Source organism: Salminus brasiliensis, chromosome 22 (genome assembly GCF_030463535.1).
Source record: "Salminus brasiliensis chromosome 22, fSalBra1.hap2, whole genome shotgun sequence".
Lineage (NCBI taxonomy): Eukaryota > Metazoa > Chordata > Actinopteri > Characiformes > Bryconidae > Salminus > Salminus brasiliensis.
This window is the reverse complement of record NC_132899.1, coordinates 17615468-17639588: the sequence shown is the minus strand read 5'-3', so window position 1 is coordinate 17639588 and position 24121 is coordinate 17615468. Positions and strand designations below refer to the sequence as shown.

Below are 24121 nucleotides of genomic sequence, written 5' to 3'. Positions count from 1 at the left end.
GAGTCCATTAAGGCTATTTTTACATAGTATAAAGTAACTGCATCGACATTTGCAAGTAAATGTGCAGCAGGAGTTCACTTCTTTTCATCTTTTCCTTACAAATGCTTGTCTATGTATGTCCATATGCCCAAAAGCATCCTTACACACCCAAATTAGGAAATGCAACTACTATATGGTGCACCTGCTGCTGATACAGGTGTTCCTTTGCGCAGACATGGATTGTACAATCTCTGTAGAAAAGCCTTGCAAGTAAAATGGGATGCTTTGGAGCAGCTGTGCATGAGCCTAAGGTCATCACCAACCTTTGGAACAAGCTAACCTAGTGTTTGAGATCCAGTATATTCATCCGACATCAGTGCAGACTGTCTCTTTAAGAGCGTAATCATATTTCAGTTCCAGCTATTAAACTGGAAGATATGATAACAAACAGACGTATTTATACCAATGTTCCGTCCTGTCATCCTCCCCCTCTTTCCTCATCATTTTGAATATGTTACTTTGATGGGGCCCTGAGAGGTATTTGAACTGTGCCTGCACTTGCTGAATAGTTAATGGCCTGCATGCTTGAATGTGAACACACCCATCCGCCATCCAATTGCACTGATTCCACACACTTGGCTTTTTTGAGTGACACTCCCAAGCTGACACATGCACTCTTGCTGTGAGACATGCAGGCTTTATTAAGCCCGAATAAATCCTCTGAGTATCCATCTCTCTGAGACAGGCAATTAGACTGGCCTCCCTACATCTCTCCTCATCCTCGCCAGTGAGCCAGCCCTCATCCAGCATTCTTATCTGCGGGCTTTTCCTTCCATCTGCCCCACAGACAAGGCAGAATGAAAAGCCCGATAGAGCACTGCCCTTTTTTGAATTCTGTTCATTGAAGAAAAGGCCCTTTTGTAATTCTGTCTGTGATGTAAATGGCTGATCTTGAAGCGAGGGAGTTTTTGATGGACACAGCCTGAGATTTTTGTGATGTATATCAAAGTTGTGGGTGGATGGATTACCACTGGGTGAAAAAGCAAAGGACTATGGGAAAGAGATGCATAACAAGCATTATGCAGGATCTGCTGGATCAGAAGGAGGTAGATGGGAAATAAAGACCCATTCTATTTTTTTCAAACACAATGAAATATTGCTTGCCCTACGAAGGACGTGTGTCCTATTTCAGCGATTTATAAGTTCAATAGCTTTCTGCATGCATGCAAATTCTGGACATTTTTAAATGGACTAAAAGTTATTTAATACAACTAATCATCTATTAACCTCAATTTATAAATCATATTTACAATAATCATTTTCCACAGCTTATGTTTAATCCAATTAGACTCATTATTTAAATATAAATTAGACTGATTTAAATGAGAATAATATGTGAATAGAAATTAATATGTGAAAGACATAACAGAAATGTATAAACATCATATATAGCTTATTCTGGTCATTGAAAACATGTTTTAAATAATAAATACAAATACAGTAGATTTACTAATAAGATGTACTAAATTACAACATACAATACCTCTATTTATATATTGACTAAAAAACAATAATTGAACTAAATAAAAAACACTCTTTAACTTGCATAAAAATGACACCTACAAAAGCATAAACAGAAGCATAAGCCGATTAAACATCTGCAAATGACCATTCTCTTAGTGCTGTAATTTCTGGAGGATAATGGATGAACTGAAGCTTCTTTTCTCATTATGATGGGTCCTCTATATCAGGCCTGGTAACAGTTACTAATACATACCATAGACTTGTGTACAGTATATCCAACTGTCTCTATGTACTGTAGCTCCTTTAGACCAAACTTCACTATTCTGACTTGCTGACCCAGATTCCTGACATGTTTTATAACGTTATGTGAATGTTCTGAATGTTGAAGTCTTTCTGGATGTTCGCGTACATTTTTTTTAAGTGTATTCATTTATTTTCACAATTGAATCCAGACTTTTCAGGCAATTCAGAAAAAAATGTATTCTATGTTTAAAGAAATGGTCCAATTCTTAAGTTTGGAATAACATTAAATATGTGATTATATATCAGTTTTTTATTGTTAAAATTCTTTGTTTTGTATTTTATTGTATTGTTAGTATTGGGATGTTGAGATTTTGAGATGTTTCTGAAATAATTATATTTGAGAAATCCTCTGAGAATGTTATTAAGAATGTGTAAGAAACAGTCTAATAACGTTGTGATGCAACCCAGTATTACATCCCATGTTTTAAAATGTTTCCTAGAACGTTATATCTGTAACGTTACAGGCTAACCTCCCTGGAATCTTTTAGGAATGTTTCTAAAGGTTCCAATAACGTTCTCTGCTATCTGGGCTCCTAACCAATAGAATAAATACAAAGTATTCATAGGAAGTATATTGTGAGGCTGCTCAGTGAAAGTAGTTATGCATTTAGACATCACTTCATACTGACCATCAGCAGAATTCTATGATTATTTCCCCATGCAGAGATCTCCTCCAGCAACCTATATTTGCATGTAATAATCCAACACGATTTGAATCTGAAACATACATCTTATATATAAGTGTGTTAAGAGCTGTACTTTTTAAAACAGTAAATGAGACTGTTATTCACACATTATTATAGAATGTATATTAAATTATTAGTTCAATCTCTGTGGGCAGCACCTCGAACTATGTAACCATGGAAACTCAGCGGTACCTCATTATGCTTTTAACAGTGCATAAAAAGGCATCATTAGGGGTCCAAGCACTTAGCACTGGATTTGTCTGTTTTTTTCCCTTCTTTTCTGTTGTAAAGTGTGAAATATGGCTAAATCTATAATGCAAAGCATGGAAGCAGCAGATGCTGCGCAGCTTTGGTCTCCACTCACCATGCAAGAAAAATGTCTGGTGGTGGTGCTATAGTACATATCGTGTTAAACATTTGGCCAATATCTCCACAAATATGGAGGCCAACAATACAGATTCTTTACAATCTCTTGTGTATCTTTACAAAATCATATTTTTATTATTAATGGAGAAATGTTGTGCTGCAATCAGAAGACACAGCTTATTAGGAATATCAAATTTAATAATTAATGTGTTTGGGTTTTTTTCACTATTAATAAATCTGTCCACTGCATCATGTCCAAACATCTTGCTTTCTTATAAGCAAAAAAAGAGCAAAGAAAGAGTGCTCAGTGTGATGCTCACTGAGTCATGTGAGAATCATCTTTGTGCTTTCAGGAAACCCAGCCCTGCACTGTATAACATGGCTATATACTAAGAGTTATTGTAACTGCTTTAAAAGATGATATAAACTAAAGCACAGTTCTGCACATCTGCAGATCAGTATCAATGTGGGGAAATTCCAACAGCACATAACAGTGTGCTGTTAGAGGGTTACAGTTCTCAGTTCAACTGGCTTTACACATGCTTAACAGAACATACGAATGGCATAGAACTTCATGTAGTGATAGTACCGCGCCCTATACTCTAGCTCTGGGCTCAATGCCTCTAAATTTGTCTCATTGCAGCTGGTGATTCTAAGAGTAAATTGAGGACTACCTACAGAAGCTGCCTGGACCCCATTCATTGCCACTCAAATAATATCATTTTTGTAATTATGTGGAAATTGCTTTCTCCTTATTTGCATTCATTACTCTTATTATGGAAAGTCTATATTATATAAAAGCTGTACATGTGCAAGAAGGAATCTGGTGACATTTTCTTTAAGAATGAATGACAGACCTTATCCTTTGCTATCAGTAGCATGCAATATGTACATCATATGATACAGGCTTCACATCACTAGCTTGCATCTTTGATTTATTGAATGATTGTGTCAAAATGGTTTTCCTTATGTGTGCAATCGAGGACAAAGACAAATCACATGGCATTAATGTACATAAATCCTGGCTTAATCATCAGTTTAGGCCTCACACCTCTGTTATTGAGTGCCATTAAGATGCTGGCTGTCAGAGGGGTGCAGTGGAGGAGACATAATTATGCACCTCAGCCAGACACAAAAGGCCCAACACCCACACGAAGCTGTGACTGCTGCCTTCTGCAACGCACAGCCAGTGAACTCTCCCACAGGCATGAGGAGCCATCAGGACAACCTGAACAAGCTGTTGTAATGAAACAAACATGGAAATTGTGTGGAAAGGAGAAGAGGCTATAGATAATGTGCTGTGGATCTGTTAGTAAGTAAATACTTTTAAATGCAAGGTGCAGTCTAACAGAACGTGCCAAGTGCCCTGGCAGTTTACTGGATGAGTGTGTCATGACAAGATGCTTATCAGAAGGCCTAGCCTTACTCTTTCTCTTATTTACAGTATTGCTCTGCTGGGAATAAGGCAGCTGTTCTGCAGCTGCTGTGTTAGGAGAACCACCCTGAGGTTTTGCAGTGCTCTGGCTCACCCAAACCATACATTCCATGCGTCTCTACCTATCAGAGTTCCTGTAGGAATGATGCACAAATGACTGGAGCAGTAAGATTCCATAACTAAGGGGGTAACAGCCGTGGGGTTCACACTCACTTACATCACACTCAAGGTAAGGTGCTTAAAAAGTGATTTAGATAAAGGTAGAGAGTCACGTTTTTAATGCTCTGCTTTGTGGCTTTCTCTCTGACAAACATACACACACATAAAACCTTTTTCATCTTAACACACTTGGCATCTAAGAAAAAACACATTCACACACAAACACGAATATAAATACTTTTATATGTGATTCACAATTCAAAATATTAATAAATAAAAGCATTAAATACTACGGAACTATTTCGAAGGCACCCTAGAATGTCAAACCTACAAAAGAAAATCTGGCATTACCAAAACAGGTTCTGGAAACCAGATCAATTCCAAAACTTGACTCATTAAATTTACTACCCCCATAATTAACACACACCCAGCCCACTAGTGAAAGCTGCAATCAGAGCAGGTGAAATAATAAAACATGACAGCGACTTCTGGAGAATTTGGTGTTGTTGATACTAGAGAGCAGTAACCTCTGGTAGACCTCATGATCATGGCTTTTTGTGTGCCAGTGTCCTTAGATGGGGAGTTCAAACTTAGCACGTGACGAGTATGAGCAAACAGGATAGCCGATTACTAGTTTGTAGCATCTCTTCAAATCTCTTCTCTCCAAATTCCGCTCCCTCAAAAACAAATAGCTGAACCCAGCTAAACACACATCAGAAGGAAAAGCACCAACATGTTTTAACTGCACAGTAAGCACAGTTACACACAGTTCTCAGCCAACATGCTCATGTTGGGCTCACATGTGAAATGTAATCTAGGTGGGTTCCAGGTGGGAATGAGCTCTGAGTGGGTTTGTACAAGCATTGTTACTGGGATCCAATTGGGCTTCCCAAGTGGCCCTATCGTTTCAGCCCACCTTAATTTTTCATGGGTCCCATCTAGGCCCTGTATGCAGTGTACATCCCACATGGGGCCAATATTTTAAACCCTACTGGTCCCATGACTGACCATAGTGGGTATCCAACATGAAACCCACTATCAGAACTTTCTTGTTCCCAGTAAGGCTAACCGTACAGGCCCCACATAGCTGTGCTTGCTGTGGCTTTATTGCTTTAACGAAACATTGTTTCCTCTTAATGCAGGACTTTCAGTTATTGAGGAGAAACTTGTGAGGAGAAGCTAGTTTTGCTTTCATTCTTGTGAAACCAAGATTTTGAAAATCCCTTAAAGCAAGACCATAAGAAAGGATGTAGTATATAGATGTATATACTATATAGGCGCATGTAGTATGTTGATGATGTCACATTCAAAACCTTGTGTCTCCAAAATGGAGAAAAGCCTGATTGTTTTACTTGAGAAGGCCAGACATATTTACCTAGTGAGCACTCTGTGTTCTTGATCTAGGCATCCCAATCCAGATTCTCTCTCTCACAGATAAACACTTAGGTATTCAGGTCAGTTCGATTGATTATAGCCATCACAAATGTGAATGAGTAACTTCTCATTCTTAGACACAATTCCTGTATTCTTATTTGTTATGTCCCAGTTTCATGTTTCAGTGCAGCATTTGGTCAGAATGTGGCCAGAAACAACAATCCAGGTTTGAGTTACTTTAACGTGAGAGAAAAAGAACTGCAAGAGCGAGAGAGATTACTCAGCACTGCAAAATGAAAGAGAGAGAGAGAGAGAGAGAGAGAGAGAGAGAGAGAGAGAGAGAGCAGAGGCAACACCCAGAGCTGTTGGCAGAGCTGGTGTGTGACAGCTCAGTGGGCCCTCAGAGGCTGGTGGGCGGGTGCAGTGTTGAATTACAGCAGCGGCTGTGGAGGGATGATCTGGGTCACAGGGTTCCCAGCATCTCCACTGACACACACAGGGGGAAAGAAGAGGCTCATCATCATCAGCACCATCCGACTGCTCACTTTTCAGCCAACCAGTAATTATCACATTAGCTATGTTTCCATCAACTTTTGGAGCAAATCACAAGCACTAAAATAAAAATGGCATTTTAGTGATAAAAATGCTTTGCATAGTGACGTCATTTGTTTATCAGTAGTTTTTATATGCAGCTCTCCACCCTTAATAAATTGTTTAAAAATGCATATCTTACAACTAGTGCAAAATTGCCTCATGCTTCAGAATATCTATGAGTAGACTCGCAGAAATCTAATCTAATCTGATTATTTTATGAAGTTCTCATATTTGTTTTCATTGTCTTATTAAAGGGTCACTGGTAATTTTATGATATTTGTCAATTTATGGATAAACATTTGGTAATTTCTAAGTAGATTACTGATGCAATACATTTATTGCAGTTGGCTAAAGCTATGTCACTTACCAAACCTAGCTACTTAACCAAACAAACTTAACTAGATTAGATTTACACTGCATTCCATGTGAACCGGGATGTCAGAATTTCTAAGTTCCAAGAAAGAAATTTTAACTGGAATGCCCCCCACAAGACGGACCTCCTTCTCAGACAGTTGGGAGAGCCTCACCAACACTGGGTTTAAAATCCACACAGTAGTTAAAGCAGTAGTATTAAACAGTTTATTAGCACTATCAATTTGTGTCTTATTAAATCAGTCGTGCGCACAGTGCTGTCCAACATTTATCAGTGGACATGTTTTCTGTGTGTTTAGATGCACAAAATACTGTATAATGTGTTGTTAGAAATTGGTATTGCTAACAGTGCTAATCTGGGACATGAAAAGTGGGACATATTTTGGTTAGATATTGATTAGATTTGCCAGTAAAGGACTATCAAACTGGTAAACTCCAAAAGTTTAACTGAACAGTTTGTGGGTGACACAGTAGCTCCAGGTCACGGTCTGTGAGAATTGTCGTGTCTTTGCCTTGGTTTTCCTTGGGTACTACAGTTTCCTTTCACCTTTCAACAACATACATGGTAGGTAAACTGGCTATGCTAAATTGTCCATTAGGTGTGAGTGAATTGGTGTGAGTGGTATGCTACGACTGGTGCCCTGTGTAGAGTGTGGTTTTGCCTGGCGCTCATTAATTCCAGGTAGGCTCTGGACTGATTGTGACCCTGACCAGGAGGAGGCGGTTAAGAAGACGGGCAGATGGATGGACGGATGAACAGCGTGTCATTACTGAGTAATATTTTCATTAGGCATTATCTTGACTAATAAGTCAATTTTTTAGTAAGAAAATAAAAAATATAAATTAAAATTAAAATAAAAATGAAAAACAATGAAATAAAACTGGGAGAAAGGAACCATATATAAGGGTAACTCTAATGTCCCAACTATACTCATATAACTATGCTGGGTCAGATTAACCCAACATGTGTTCTATTAAACACTAACCCATTAGTCACCACCACTGTGAACAAATCTGACTCATAAGGTTTTCTCTCAGTCATTTAATTATGCAGACATTTAGAAAAAACTATATAAGTAAGCTGAATCAGTGCACATTCTTTATTTCTTATGAAGCAAAATTGTTCTACGTCTGTAAGATCATGCATTAAGTAATTAGATTCAATTGCTTAGGCATCTGTCCTGGAACATCAGAAGAGATGACGTCTGGCAAATTTGCTTTCATCAGATCTACTGTCACATCTGTAAAACATCAGAGCGACTGTTTTCAGCCTGTCTCACTGTGACCACTGACTCCCCCTCCATTCTTCCAGGCCCCATTCGACACAAATTCCGGCGTATGTGGGTAGGTGCTGTAGCATGACGGGTTTGATTATTTCTAGGGCCTTTTTCTAACGATTCTCCCCCCATGGAGCTGAAAACTGTCCTATTGACACATCCACACATTCATTCATATGAAGGAAAAATGCCCAGAGGTCATACAATCTTCTTCTCTGGTATACAAGCACACATACACACACACGCACACAAACTAAGGGGCCTACAGCAAGAACTGGGGAGATAAATTTAATGCCAGCAGAGACAGTATCTCCTGAAACATGACCAAAGCCATTTGAAAAAAAGGCACACACACCAGAGGCTCCCTCCCCCACATTTTCAGGAACTAGAAGAGGGCTACAATGAGACAGAGCTGTGGGGAGCTTCACCAAACAGCAGCACAGTGGAGGCCAGCGTCTACACAACCCAGGCACATACACTGAAAAGAGCACACATTCTGAGCTGGGGTACTGTCAAAGTAGATCAATGAGCAAACACATTGTGAGCCATGTGGGAGACATTCCAGACCATTAAGGGGATTTTTAAAAGTCTCTATGGGTTGCTTGTTCCTAATCAGTACGGAATAGCGTAAAAAAAGCATATGAACTGCCGAAAACATACTAATCTAAATTACTAAAGCAAGGGGCAGATCTCTGAAGTACTTCGGCCCATCGAAACAGGTTTAAAGGAGATTATCTATTTTCTAATAGACATTACAAGTCTACAACATACAGAAATGATTAGAAGCTTTGGTTTACCTCAAATTTTGTTTTGATCTACAGCTCAGGACTTGCCACTGAAAACAATATAAGGACTATCAATTATTTATTAACTCTTTTCAATAAACCAATCAAACAAGAGTAAGTGCTTTCTCCAGATTCAACAAAGAATACCACGTTTAATGACACTGCAGTCTCAGAACTATTCAACCCCTTCTTGACACGCATCTTTAGGGCTTAGTAAGGCACCCTTTTTCCTGTTACGACATGCAGCAAACATGATGCAAAGCCTGACATCAGCTTCTGGCAGCGTTCCTGAGGTGTCTTAGTGCTTTCCTCATGGGCAGTGGCCTCTAGTTCAATAATACTCTAAGGCTTCTTAAACCTTGGTGTATGCTTGAGATCATTGTCATGTTAACCATGTTGGTTTCAGAAGAACCTCAAGAGTCCAGTGATTTCCAAGGTTCAGCTTCCTCACAGAAGGCATGATGTTTTCTCCTAGGATTTCCTGATATTGATAGGATTCTTCTTGCCCTCCACACGCTGCAGGTTTCCTGTGCCAGAGGAAGCAAAGCAGCTCCAGAGCACCACAGAGCCACCGCCATGTTTCACTGTATGCTTCATTCCTTCTCCTCTAGAAACACCCAAAAAAGTTCCTGTTTTATTTCACTGCTTCACAGAACAGAATGCAAAGAAAACTTTTCAGGCCTATTGATCAGTGGTATGTCTGGATCATGAAGCATACTCTAAAAAGGACATCCTGCCTACAGTGAAACTTGGCGGTGGCTTGGTGATTCTCTGGGGCTGATTTGCTCCCCCTGTGAGGTGATGACAGTTCCACAGTGTAATAAATTCTTTGACTTCAAATTAGCTGTGCTAATGCAGCTAATTGATGCCTACATCAATTATATAAAAATATAATACAGCACTCCCGCCTTGCAGTTTCCACTATCCGAAATTGTAATAAAGTAATGTCAGGGAAGTGAGGAAATCAGGGCAAGATCTTGAGGAAACCTTCCACTCATATGCTGTTGATCAGAATGGCAAAGCACATCCCCACATGACAGCAAAGGAACTGCAGGAACATTTAGGTGCTTTGCTTGCCTGTGGGGTTGTGTGGCTGCTAGTGGCACAGGAAACATTGATGAGTAGATGAAAGAACACTGTCAGTCAAGAAACTGAAACAGAAATGGGTATGGTTTCTACAACTGGACAATGATCCAAAACATACCACAAAATCCACCATGAACCTCTTTAAGAAATGCAAGCTGAAGCTTTTGGAATGACCCTCACAGTCCCCCGACTTGAACACTGGAAATTTGTGGGCAGACCATAAACATGCTGTGCAGTCAGGGAGTCCAAGAATATCACAGAAGTAGAAGTGTTTTGCAACCAAGACTGGGTGAAATTTCCCAATGGAAGAGAAAAAAATCGAAAAAAAAAAGAAAAGAAAAATAAAAGAAGGTAATATCTGCCAATGGGAGTTTACGAAGTACTGATTTATTTAATTATTATAACAAGTTAAAGAAAAGTGTATTAAAATATGCATTAACAAAAGTCATTTTAATAGTTTAAAGTAGTTTATAGTTTTCACTACTTTTATCTTAGGTTAGGTGAAATGGAGCTGAGCAGTCTTAGTGACTACACATTCATCAATTGTTCGTTAATCATACTCAAGGTAAAATGATCAAGAAATCTTGATATAGCACTAGCATATCCATAAAACAATGACTTAAAGCATACTTTCAAATTGTTTACTGACAACATAAAAGGCCACTACTTATGAACAATTAAACAAAAATACAGAAGAATAATTTATGACTCCTTTGTTGGTCTTGTTCACTCACTCAGTGTAATGCTCTACAGAGAGTGTGTAAAGTACTAAATGTGGTTCTTTGACACATTTCTGAAAAGGAAGACTAAAAACTAAACTAAAACTTAAGTAGTGGTAGAGGACTATTTATAGACTCACAGGGTTCCTTTAAAGGGGAAATGTGAAGTGCGAGGACAGTTTTAAAAAAAAAAAGCCCAAAATCAAAATCTGACATGTTTTTAAACTACTTTGAAAATGCGTCTTGGCCATCAAAAAAAACCTTTGACTGCAGACAGCAGAAAATGAACATGAACTGTATCATGCTGGAAAACTAAGGATAGGCAGCTACAGTCGACTACAGAGCGAGTGTATGAGTGTATGTGGCACTGGAGCTTGAGAAGAAGAAGAAAAAAGAAGAAGTGAACTCAAGGTGAAGTAAACACCAGCTAGACAAATGAGAATAACCTTAAAAGCATAGGAATTCCTGTAGCCTAGGAGAGATGTTATTAAAAATAGTTTGTGTGGGGAAGACAAGTGGAAAAGGGTGCTGTTGGTAAATTATCATGGTATTTTGACCAAAACATGTCACAGTCATTACATTATGACCCCAGGGAACTGGGTTAACTTGTGGAAAATAGGTGTCACTTTCAAATTCATATGCCGCTTTCAAAAATACCCATCACAACATCTGCATACTGAACGCAAGTCAGAATCTCAATGATCTATTAAACTTCATACTCCTTTAGTGAACAAGTTGTGGAAATTACTCAATCTTTGGTGTAATCCAGTGAGGTAAAATAGTAAATAAAGCAAATTTTTAAGCATTTGTTGTTTGAAATCATTATTTATTTGGAACAAAGATCTTTCCAAATTACAACTCTTGTTTTAGTTTCACAAAATATTTACAAAAACATAAAGAAAGAGGAGGAAGGGGGGAAAGCAGATTATAATCAGTTTCTTGGTTTCACCTCTAGAAACTCCTTGGTCAGTGCTCATCATTACTGCAGATGTTAATTTCAAATAAATAAAAAAATCATTCCCTGTTTCGTAAGTTGTTTAACATTTCTTGCAGTTTCATTATTTTACTACAAGTGCTCAGAAACTTGTTCCCACATGCAATCATAAAAAAAAACAAAAAAAACAACCAAAAAAAAAAAAAAAACAAGGAGCCAGATACTTGTTTGCTTGGTGCCCAAAATAACATGAACCTGAAAAAGCAACTGCTGACAAGACTCAGGATTCAGGACACAGGATTTCCACCTTTAGAGTGCATTCTGCATTTCCATCCGCAACCCAAAAGATGTTCAAAACATCAATTTCGTCTAAAACAACAAGTAATGATGTGCGTAATTATAGAAAATGTGAAACCAAATACATTCCAAGTTTCACTATATAGAAGGTTATAGAAGCACTTTGTGTGGATTTTGCAGGGAATGAGGCAGGGCTGTTCGGGTGGAACCATGCTGGAGACAGCTGGTCAAGGCCTGGAAATTACAGCTGCCCCAAGTAGGGTATTCCATGGAGAGTCCACTCTCAGTAGGGAAGTACACACAAATGAACAATGCCAGTAATGAAAATAATATTGCATCATTAAAATTTCCTTTCTTGTCCATTAAAAACTACAAAATTACCTATTACAAATACAATGAACCCAACCTGTTGTCCCCATAGCAAATAATATAGGTTTCTCTTAAGAAAAGAAAAGAAAAAAAAAACAAACAATGAAAACAAAGAGGGTAGTCCAACCTCTGCCTAAATAAAGCACAAATATATCCAGCGAACATAAAAATATGTTGCTCTAACAAGGATCCTCTTAGCAAATAAAAGGTGAAGTAAGTCAAACGAAATATAGTAGGATATATTTAATCGAGTAGTAAGAATGGAATTTCTGTTGACAGTATATGTCATTAAGAGCCGACTGTTGACTTGAATACAGTAGAACTACCTTTTGTTATTTTAAACGGTCTGGAATTCGCAAAGAAAGTGCAATGACACTGAAGGATAACCAATGACCAGAGCATTCTTTGTCTCTGGCGGTCCTGCAAATGTTCAGCATTTTCCTGTTGTAGAAGTTGATGGAACATCATTAACTCCTAGATAATGTGCAAAGTTACGCTTCGGTTTGTAACATTTACTTCTCTTCCACTGCTTTAAGATTTATACTGTTTATACCTAAGTAATGTTAAATGATTGACCCGACTTATGTACAAAATTTCTCACTCACTCAGTTCAAGACATTCCCCGACAGAAAGAAAAACAACCACACAGCCCGTCTTGTGACTGAGAGCAGTCACTATAGCATGGGTTAACTGGTGACGTAATGTTTGGTGGAAGACTGCCCATAGAGGCCGTAGAAGTCAGGGTGCCTGTGCGATTGTGAGGCGTCGATCCAGTCGCGCATGGACAGGCTCTGGAGGGACTGAGACATGGCAGGAGCAGAGGAGAGAGGTGGGTGGGAGTACTCTTGAGAGCTTACCGGCCAAGGGAAGGTTCCCGATCGAGGGTAGGGTGGGTGCCCCCTGTGGTTAGACACTGAAGGCACCCCTGAGCAGTAGCAGTTATCTACCGTACACATTAGAATCTTCCGTCCTCCGTACTGGGGCAGCTGAGAGCTGCTGCTGTTGGGATAATGAGAGTGAGGAAACACAGACCCAGAATGGTGGATGGACTGAGATCCGGTGGCAGCGCTGCTGCTTCCCACATGCTGGGCCGATGCACAAGCCCCCAGAGCCTGCTGTGAGGACTGACCCTCGCCGGGGGCAGCGCCTGGAGCCAGACCCAGGCATGGTTGCTTAGCAGCAGGGGCTGAAGAGGTGGAAGACTCCATGAAGCTAGAGCCTGCCCTGCTGCTCCCTCCACCATCAGGGAAAGCCATGGAGTGCCTGCGCTTTTCCGCGCACAGGTATGCTGGAATAGTCTGGAAAAAGTTTGCAGGGGCACTAAAAGGAGCTGACATGAAAAAGGTAGAAGGAAGAAAGGAGTGTTAGAGGAGAACATGAAACAAGCAGATTTTAAATAATTAACACATAAAACACATGCAGGGAGTTTTATTATTTCATATCTACCTTCAAGCATTTTGCAAAGGTTTTTCTCTCTCTTTGAGACTTCAGAGAGAAATAGCTTAGAATTGAGGCTGCCCACTTTGTAAGGTTGTAAGGTACTGCCAACACAAGACTGAGACCTGTAAGAAACACAACGCTCTGTTAAACTAGGTGACTTCTAAGCATAATGGAATATTGTATTTAATGAACTGTACACTCACCTGTCCATTAATATCTTCACAGATTTTGTATTCTAAAAGAATATAAAAAAAAACAGAATTTAGAGTTCCAGTGCTTAGACTGCAACAACCTCCAGGAACAGAAATGCTTAACCTGTTCACGTTACAACATGAGCATTTGAAAAGAATAGTTGGAGTTGGCATGATTAAAGAATGTTGGTATGGTGCCAAAGTTAATTTGTGATGGTCTAAAACTCTGGAATTTCTAAAGAAATGTCTATGTGAATACCCAGGTGATTCTGTTAAAGCCACTGCAGAACCAAACTATTCCCTTTTGCAGTGGTAGCATTTTTCCTAGCAGAAGTACAATAGCTTCTGTTGTGTGCCAGGATACAAATGACATACCACAGAAATGCTATTTAACAACTTCCCATTGTATGGAATACCCCCCCCCCCAGTCCAAGTGAAACATTTCTACTACAGGAGTAATTTTTTTGTATTTAATTTATTTATTTACTTGATTTATTCTATTTATTGTTAAGTGCACTTTTCTCTTATAATATAATACTTGTTTACTGTCTGTGTGCTTGTTAGATGTAATAACTGTTTTGTGCTCACCAAGAAAAATTCCTTGTATGTGTAACACAGTTGGTGAAACAGAGATTCTGGAGGATCATTTTTGTTGTTAAATAATCCTTTAAGTATTTCAGCAAGAGAACTGATATCAGAGCAAAAAAAAAAAAAAAAAAAAAAAAAAAAAAAAAAAAAAAAAATATATATATATATATATATATATATATATATATATATATATATATATATATATATATATATATATATATATATATATATATTTACAAAAGAATTATGGCATGTGATGATAAACCTGTGCATTTAAATTTCCAGTATATTAACTGCTCATGGCCTCTAAAGTTATAACACAGCATTTACAACCAACCCTGCTGAGCGGAGGCTGTCTGACTTGAGTCTGGCATAGCTATGTTGCTACGTGGTGCTATATTACTAGCATCAACAGGGTGGGTACAATAATATAGGAGGGAATTTCTGTGACTCACACGCACAACTCATCTGTAAAGATTTAAAAGTAGAACATTTTTATATCTGCACAACTGATTTCAAAATTCACTAATGCTGTTGCTTTGGGGATGTAAACAGAAGCCCAAAGCATGTTCAACTTAAACCAGTTTAACAACATGTGTTACTTGGGGTCCTGATCTCCCATACTGCAGACAAGATAATGAAATACATTAATTAAACAGTGTGTACTTTTTAATATGAATCTGACACTAAAATAAGACACTTAACCCTTCATAACATCACTAACTGTATCAGATAATTATCAATACACTTTCAAAATAGAACAAATTGTCTCACCCTCATGAATTTGATATCCTCTGCCTTATCGAAGACCATCTGTATGGAGCTGAGTAGTTTCTTGGCCTCCTGCCGTTTCTGGTTAAGCTGCAAAGCCTGTGAGGAGTTCTCTTGACAGAATTTGGAGTGGGCCTGGTCAAGCACCTCCAAGGTCTTGCCCAGGTCCTCCTCCAGGAGCTGCTGCATCTTCTGATACTGTAGCTGCACTTCCTCCTTCAGACGCTGCACTTTGTCCTGAAGAGTCAAAGATGCAATGTAGCAATATATTCTATGTTGCCAAAAATATATATATATCTGCGATTGACTGTGATGCTTAGTTTCTTTCAACCGATAATCCAGTTTCCACCATAAACCAATGAACCAAAGGAACATCAAGAAAGCATCTGAACAGAACATACAAAGCATACCTCTATGAGACACTTGTCTGACTCTAGCTTGTAGAGCTGCTCCTCTATGTCCTGAACCCGGTCCTCAATCCGGTCCTGCTGCTTCATCAGCGTTTGCTAAAGAAGCAGAAATAAAGGCAACAACACGGTCATGCCATGCAATAGAACACGTTTTATGAGACCCTCAAAGAAAAGATTCGCTGACAATCTTGTGTTTTAAGCTCAGACTCAATGTGACAAACATCTGTCTCTAGGTATTGCCTATATATATATATATATATATATACATACACATATAAAATGTACCAGTCTATTTAATTCAATTGTGTGGATTGAAACTGCTATGAAAATGTGTTTGTTCTTACGAAACAGAACTAATTTTACATCCTCTCCACTCTGTTCAATGAATACAGTTTTCCCAACACCCCCCCACCCACCCACCCAAGACATGACAGCCTGAAGAGGAATTTCAATTATTTTCCTGTTCATATTCAGTCCCAAACAAAGGAGAAACACAATCAACAAATGGCTTGCACCGCTTGCCAGAAGTTCAGTGGTAACTGGAAAAAAACAAATTAGTTTTAATTAACCGAATGCTTGATGCAAGAGGCAGTCACAAAGGAGAAGGCTGTCATGGCAACAAAGCTGTTTTTTAATTTCTGTGTATTCAGGAGGAGAGTAACAGGGAGGCGAGGGTAAGAAGAAAAGGAACTATAGAAAGCGGGAAAGAGGACCAGAAAGAACGAAAAGAAACACTTTCATTTCACACTATCGCTCCCCATTTTGTCTTTGTCGGCCTCCGTGTCAGAGAGACAAATCGCTGTGACCCTCACAGTGTGTATACTGGAGCAAATCTCTGTAATGAATGCAAGCTGGCTGGCAGATAAAAAATGCTTCCAGTACAAACCTCCACCACAACTGATGCTTTAAAGCTCTTGACAAAGTCAGGGTCTAAGTCACTAACATGATCACATGAATCAGGGATTTTTTTTTATTTTATTTTGGCTTCACCAAATTTAGCCAACTCCCAAAGTGAGGTCTTCACAAGCTATCTGGACGACACCGCGCATTTCTCTGTTCCACATGACCGAGTAGATAGCATTCACACAGACCACCCAATGACATGGATCTTGGGTTCCAGCAGGGTGGCACTTCCTGGCCCTCTGAATCTGGTCAAATTTTAATGATCTTTATGCTTGAATATTGGAATTACACACAAACAGTGGACAAAACCAATGTCTTTAGAAAGCTCAACATCAATGTCATATGGCTCCCTTTGCGTAGATTAATCACATTGGGATCCCTTTTAACATGAACAAAGAAGAGCTGCAGTGGAGTTTCACCAGCTCCAATCATTATAATACTCACTGCAGGCTTTCTACACACACCTGCACAGAAAGAGCACTGAAATGCAGCTTTATACATCTGAGAAAACAGAGAACCAGAACACAGCACAACTACCAGCGCAGGGCAAACACTGTCAGCACAGAGTGATGGGCTGTGGAGTGATGGTTTTCAATCATGCAATGTGAGCACTACTGATAACGGAGGACTCTGCCCTCAGCACTAAATGAACTACATCAATCATCAACAATGATTTGCCTTCTTTTTGAGAAACTGTTTTTACACAACAAATAGGTACACAAGGACAGTGTACTTGGCATAATGAATAAACAGCCAACTGAGTATTAGACTAAACCTCAACTCGATGGAAAAAGTAACACTAGTAAGAGAGAATATTACATAATGTCTAGACATCAAATGTTTACTTTAGAATAGGTAAAACCTATTCTAAATATCAAGTTCCATATTAAAGTGAGTAGTATTTTATTATTAGTTTAAATATTTAGTTTTTTGAGGGCTACTTACATTATAACATGTATAAGCATTGCATAACACCATTATAAAGCATGCATGAGTGTTAATGAACAATTTATGTCATTAGTATGGCAAGATGACCAACGTAAAAAGTAAATGCCACTGTACAGACACAAGTGATGATGGCAGACCTTGAAGTAAATTTACAAAACTGTTATAAAGCAACATTCCCAAGTAGCTTCTATTAGGTCAAAAACATCACATATCAGTTCTAAACATTTCTCGTTGAGTGTTCACGAAAGTACAAAAGGGAAAGAAAGAAAAATAAATCACTCACCATAACAACATAACACTAATAATTTACAGCGGGCTTACTTTTAATAATTAAGTATTTAGTTAGGTATATTTAAAAGCAAGTCATTTTTACTACAACTTATACTTAAGCAGAAGTCGGGGACAACTACTTTTACTCAAGTAAAACTTTTTGTACAGGAATGTCAAAACATACAGGGGAATGAAAAGGAAGAAAAGGAAGCTGAAGTTATTGTTATTTTCCCAAAATACTGCAACATATAAACACCAGATCTGGCACACCACAAGCAATACTCTCCAATATTAGCCAATGGAGCCTTTGACACTGCACAAAAATTAGCTTTGGGTCTATTTATGACACATGCCTTATGTGGCAGTCTAGCAGGTAATAGATAAAAACTGTACACAACGCAGTATTTGCAGTATTGTACATGATGTATGCTTGATGAATGCACAATCTAGGCTAATAAACATCAACATACACCTAGCTTAAAAAAGAAAGTTTTTCATTTCAATTGCACACAATTAAGCAATTTGCCACCTAACATTTTTTTTACAAAACAGCTAGTACACAACATCAAAACATTAGCAACAATGAGGCTTTAAGCTATGCTTAAATGTAGTTTACATAAAGTTTATGGCTGCCACCAATGACTATTTTTCTATTGATTACTCTAGCGATTATTTTGTTCAACAATTAATTTTCCTCCAAAAAGCTGAATTGAGCATCTCAAATTATTTTATTTTGACAAAATAAAGCTTTACATAAAGTATAAAACTGTAGGTCTAAACAAGGCAACTGATCACAGCAGCTTAAATAAAGTTTATTTAATCTATACACAAACTGGTGGTTGGTATACTTTTCACAAGAAAAACAGAAACTGCTTGCCTCTCAGAAGCGTTCAGGCGTGCCACGTGAGCTGTGTCTGGTGTGAAATGGGCTTTTTAGGTGGAGACCTACTTTTTAGACCTACTCCACCTTGCCACACCGGGCACGTGTGCTTACACCAGGCACGTGTGCTCACTGTCACTGTGCCTATTTGATCACCAGTGTGCGCATGAGTGTGTTCACTGTACAGATGGGTTAAAGGCGGAGGCCAAATTCCATCTCAAAGTCCAATGGTGAATATGGCAGTCTTGTCTTATTAACACACATCAGTTTTATAGAAAGCTCTGATGCCTTTAAATTGATGGATTAAATTATCCATTAAACCCATAAAAATGTTATCTAGGCCTCTGCCTTATATGTACAAATAATGGGGAATGATGTTTCATAACGATGTTATAAACTGAACAAATGTCCACCACTATGTGTCAACACAATTTTTATCTTTTATATTATGCCATCTTATGAATAATAGCATGAGATGTTCATACATATTATTAACAAATAGTAAAAATGATTACAAAGTAAAACATATGCTATTTAAACCAAATGATAAAATACAATAACAACCAAACATTCATGTATACTGTATCTCAGTACCAGATCAAAGCCTTAACTGCACAAAATAACCATTTTATTAGTTTGGATTTGCAAAATGTCCTATAAATATCTACAGTCCATATTACATCGCTCAGAGTCTAGCAATCAACCAGGAGCACAGGAAAGACACAGACTGTCTTTGGATCCAGGATCCAAGTCTATGACCTAATTGTAGTGACTGATGAGCTTGAGCTGCTGGCAGAAGCCTAGAGGGCGGAACCTAATACCGCATGGCAGCGATGGTATTGCCATCCGGGGATGTTCCCCTCTCAGGGGGAGTGGGGGCAGGGTGCTCACAACCACTGCTGTTTGGGGGCAACATCCCATCAAGGTCAGGGTGAACACAGCGGTTTGACCCACACCTTCAGGTACATCTGCTGACCTCAGCCTTATTTCCAAGTACACTTACTGAGCTCTGTATCGTCCACTGAAGCAAATTACCAGTTGAAAAAAACCTTAAACGTTAAGATACTTCCATGAGAGCATCTTAATAGATTGAGTGACTAAAAATAGCTGAGCAGCAGATTATACAAGGAAGTACCTGGGAAGTGTCAACATCTAAAACTGAAACCAATCAAGTACATTTAGGAGTTGCCAGACAGTATTTTTGGTATTCCCCCAAAGGCCCAGAAAACAGGATTTTTTTTAATACACAGATACATTTACATTATCCTTATTCACATGGGTCTGTTTGTTCGCTGTCCAATCCTTTGATGTGCATGGACACCAAATATGGAAATTTTAAGCTGTAGCTGAGTATAGCAAAACATTAAAACTCTGGTCATTATATAGCAACGAGGCCTAAAGAAATGCAGGGATTGTTAAAAGCAACTGAAATCCAAATCAGGCCTTTCCCTTCATCTGTGCCACAGAAAATAAGGCTCCTCATTTAAATCTTCAGTCACAGCCCCCACGCCCTCCCCTAAATGCCACGCAAGGATGCACCTGTGCTGGAGAGATAAGCTCAGAGGAGAGCTTCTGTATTGTTCACAGCTCTACCCAATTGTTTACCACTCGGATGGAAGTAAAGGGAAGGGAGAGTTGGGAACATTCATAAAACTCTTTCTCCAGACAGATGAGCTGGGAAGTGAAGCTCTAAAATGGCCCAATGCAATTTGGTGGAAGTACATGAAAGATAAAGACATTCACACACAAATAAATCTCATACATTTAATATGAAAGCACTAAGTGGATTCAGTCTCGTGTGAATTCAGGCAGTAGTGAACTCTTATTCCAATTTCATTTCAATTCTTACTAGCTTGTTCTTCTCTAAATGGGGGGAAAGGAAACACTGCAAAGAAGCCAATGGAGTACAGGGTCATTTTAGTGTTCAACTTAACTGGCTCAGACCGGCTTCATCACTCTGGGCTTAACGGTTATGTCCTGTATTACCACAACATAGTGCAAGTAGCACACGTTAACAATCAGACACAGCGCCCTGTGGATCCACCTTACAGTGAAAGCGTAAACATAGTCCATATCTGAAAGATGATCCAAAAGGGTCTGTATCACGTAAACAATTTTTTCTAAAATTATATATATATATATATATATATATATATATATATATATATATATATATATATATATATATATATATATACACACACACACATACATACACACACACACACATATATATATATATATATACATACACACATACACACAGATTATTATTTGTTCCCCGTATGAAATATAAACCAACTTATAAGAAAACATAATTAACTAAATAAAGAAAGCATAATTAACATAATTAAGCTAAATTAATATTTGCATTTATCTGTCCATTCAGTAATTTGGCCCCGCACATTAACACTAAAGTTATAAGGAGTGTTTCAGTCAAGGCTGCTTTTTTGGTTGAGGCCCAACAGAGGGCATTAAAGTCAGGAGGTGGTGGGTTTTAAATGAACAACAAATAATATTAATAATAATTATTATTATTATAATAGCCCTTTAAAATCTGAATTCTAAGTATGAACAAAATAGCACAGTAGATATATAGTATAAAATAGTAAAACCCTCAAACGTCCAGTCAGCAGGTTGTGAAGGAATGGTAAACTCTGTTTACTATAATTATTGTTTTTTTTTTATTATTAAATAATAATAATAATAATAATAGCCCTTTAAAGAATTTGAACTATATATATATATATATATATATAAACTAAATATTAAATGCACTCCTTCACCATACTGAGCAAAACAACATCAGAAATCATGATGAATGCCAGTGTGTTCTCCTACCCTGATGTCATTACGCCTGACCTCCACATCGCAGACTGCATGGCCGTGGCTGGCCGCGCACCTGGAGAAGCAGCAGTACTGGCACACGGCCACCTGCTCGGTGTCGCAGTGGTACAGCCTGTAGTCGTCGTGCTGCGGGCAGCTCCAGGCCCGCACGTCCCCTGCGTCCACTAGCAGGTGGCCTCCGTTGGAAGAGGGCTGCTGGAGGTGCGTTTGGACGTGAGACTGGCAGCACGGTGCCTTGCACCTGAGGCACACCTTCTGGGCGGGCAGGGCAGGACCTCGGCGGCACAGCACGCACTGCAGCACCGCCGGAGCCTTCTCCACGTTCAGCGCGTTGAACTTCTCCACGATGTTGGACAGCTTGTGGTTCTTCTCCAGGCTGGGCTTCTGGTTGTATCCGTGGTTGCACTCTGGGCAGCGGACCATCCCCGCCTCTTTAGCCCAGGCCTCGTTGATACACACGCGGCAGAAGTTGTGCTTGCACGGGAGCTGAACCGGCTCGGAGAACACATGCAAACAAATGGGACATATGAGCTCCTCCTCCAGACAGTTCTTCCAGTTGTCTGCCATTTCGGCCTTTTCTGAGTTTCTTCGCCCCTCACCTCTAAAGCTTCATTCAAGGGCTCATGTGAGACCAAAAGACCAGAAACTTTCCTCTCCCTCTTTTTTTTTTATTTTAAAGCGCACAAACGAGAATCCACGATTCCTCTAAACCCCCATGCAGTCAGATCCTGTTCCTCCTGGGCTGCTGAATGAAAAGTACAACGGGAAGTCACAGGGCCTGCTGTTTCACAGCCTCTCTCTCACACGCAGTAAAGTTTGCTAGGCTGGAGGCTGCAGCACGGCTAGCGACTATGCAGCAGACTCGACTCCACATTTTAATCACACACTACTTTAGACCATCCCTGTGTGCCAGAGCCGTCAGAAGGGTCCCTTATTACCGATCAGTGCACCTTTAAACGCCCAAACGTTACACGACGGACTTGTTCTTTCCGGGCGATCCAGGCATCTGTTTGGCTCCTAGCTACTAAAGTTGTGCTCGATGGCTAACAAGCGGACTAATCTGCGGACCATCTGAATCTGAAAGATGTGCCCAATCTGTCAGCTCCTCTCTCGGGAGGCGAAGGCACGGCGATGGGCCCTTTTTTTTTTTTTGTTGTTTTTTTTTTTAAAGTAGAGTGAGTGTAATGTTAATAGTGCGATCTCTCCGTCTTTACTCGAACCTCATTAGCATTAGAAAAGGAGCGTTTCCCCAGCGCTTCGTTCACAAACAGGGGGCTAATCCACAACAACACAGTCTAACGCACACTAATATCAGACCGTGCTGCCCTTTATCGTTGACACCAGAGACGATGAAGGCAGTGTCGTTGTTACCAGTAAAATCTGTGGCTTGGTTTACTTTCATTTTACTGAAAAACCTCGCCGATCAGTCTGCTAGCTCCTGCTAAAATCGTAAGTAGCTCGCTGATCAGAGATAACACGGAGGATGCTAGTGCTAACGTACTATTCAGCTAACCATCATTACAACAAAGACATTAAAGCCACACACTGAGTTGATCGTTAGCTACAAACATCTGAATTAGGATAAAAACAAACAAACAACAATAAGCACTCAAACGAACTAAATCTGACTTTTCCTTTTAAATCAATCGGCCCACAAACAAGCTTCTCAAACCAAGTCAATCTGGCGCCTGTAAGCTACAGCTAACGTTATCTACACCAAACTGGGTGAGCGGATCAGGTAGACCTTGTCTAGCTAGCTGGTGGTCTCAAAAGCTATAACCCACTTTGATATCATACCCCTACAGCGAGGAGACAACCCCGCACGTCCTTTAATTTGTAACAAGCCACAAACCCCCCACAAATGTGAAGTCAGGGCACAACTAACTGCATCGCAATGTGTCCGGTTCCGAAACGCATCCAGAATATCTGGCAAGCCTTCACGTTTTAAAGGGAACGGCGCCGTCCTGTCCTTGTTACTCGCTCCTGTCATCTGCCATCTTGCGTTCCTCTTTAAAAGAGAAAAAAGAAAACGTCCGTGGCCAAACGAAGCGTTTCGCGTTTTTCTGCCACAGTCCATTAAATGGGGGTTGTAACACAGAGCGCTTTCCTCCTCTCCTCCGATCCGCCGAGCCGCCGAGCCGAACTCCCGAGACCGACCGACCGACCGTCCGTCCGTCCGTCCGTCCGTCCGCGGATCGCTCTTCGACACCGCTCCTATCTGACCATGTTATAATTTATGACTCCCTCCTTCTCTTTTTTCAGGCAGGCTTTGATGAGAGGAGGAATGCAGACACAGGACTGAGTTTGAACACACCGAGCTCGCTCTCGCTCCCTCCTCCCTACAATAAGCACTCCGCCAGTCACGTGACTGCTCGCAGCGTCGACACACAAAGAGGAGGAGCTTACAGAGGAAGGGGAGGAGTTACATTTAAAAGGGCAACCACACGGGCGAGCATGGAGAGGCTTCAAACGTGAAAACCTCTCGACTGGCGTTTTAATTCAATCACAGACGCAGCAAAGTAAGAGATTCGCTGTATATCGAAATAAATTTACACCCGAAATCTACTAAGGTGCAGCCATTGCTAAAAACGGTTTATATAACCTGTACAGA

At 39.6% G+C, this 24121-nt stretch overlaps 1 protein-coding gene across 1 annotated transcript; it reads right to left on the bottom strand.

Annotated features, from left to right (window-relative positions):
* Positions 1 to 11470: 11470 nt before the first annotated feature.
* trim8b (tripartite motif containing 8b) lies at positions 11471 to 23855 on the bottom strand. The gene is made up of 6 exons (XM_072667569.1): positions 21505 to 23855; positions 15663 to 15758; positions 15256 to 15489; positions 13903 to 13934; positions 13706 to 13821; positions 11471 to 13589 (listed from the first exon to the last, which is right to left on the bottom strand). Exons 1-6 carry the CDS (start codon positions 22075 to 22077, stop codon positions 12946 to 12948), a joined length of 1695 nt encoding a protein of 564 aa, XP_072523670.1. The 5' UTR covers positions 22078 to 23855; the 3' UTR covers positions 11471 to 12945.
* Between the last annotated feature and the right edge of the window lie 266 nt (positions 23856 to 24121).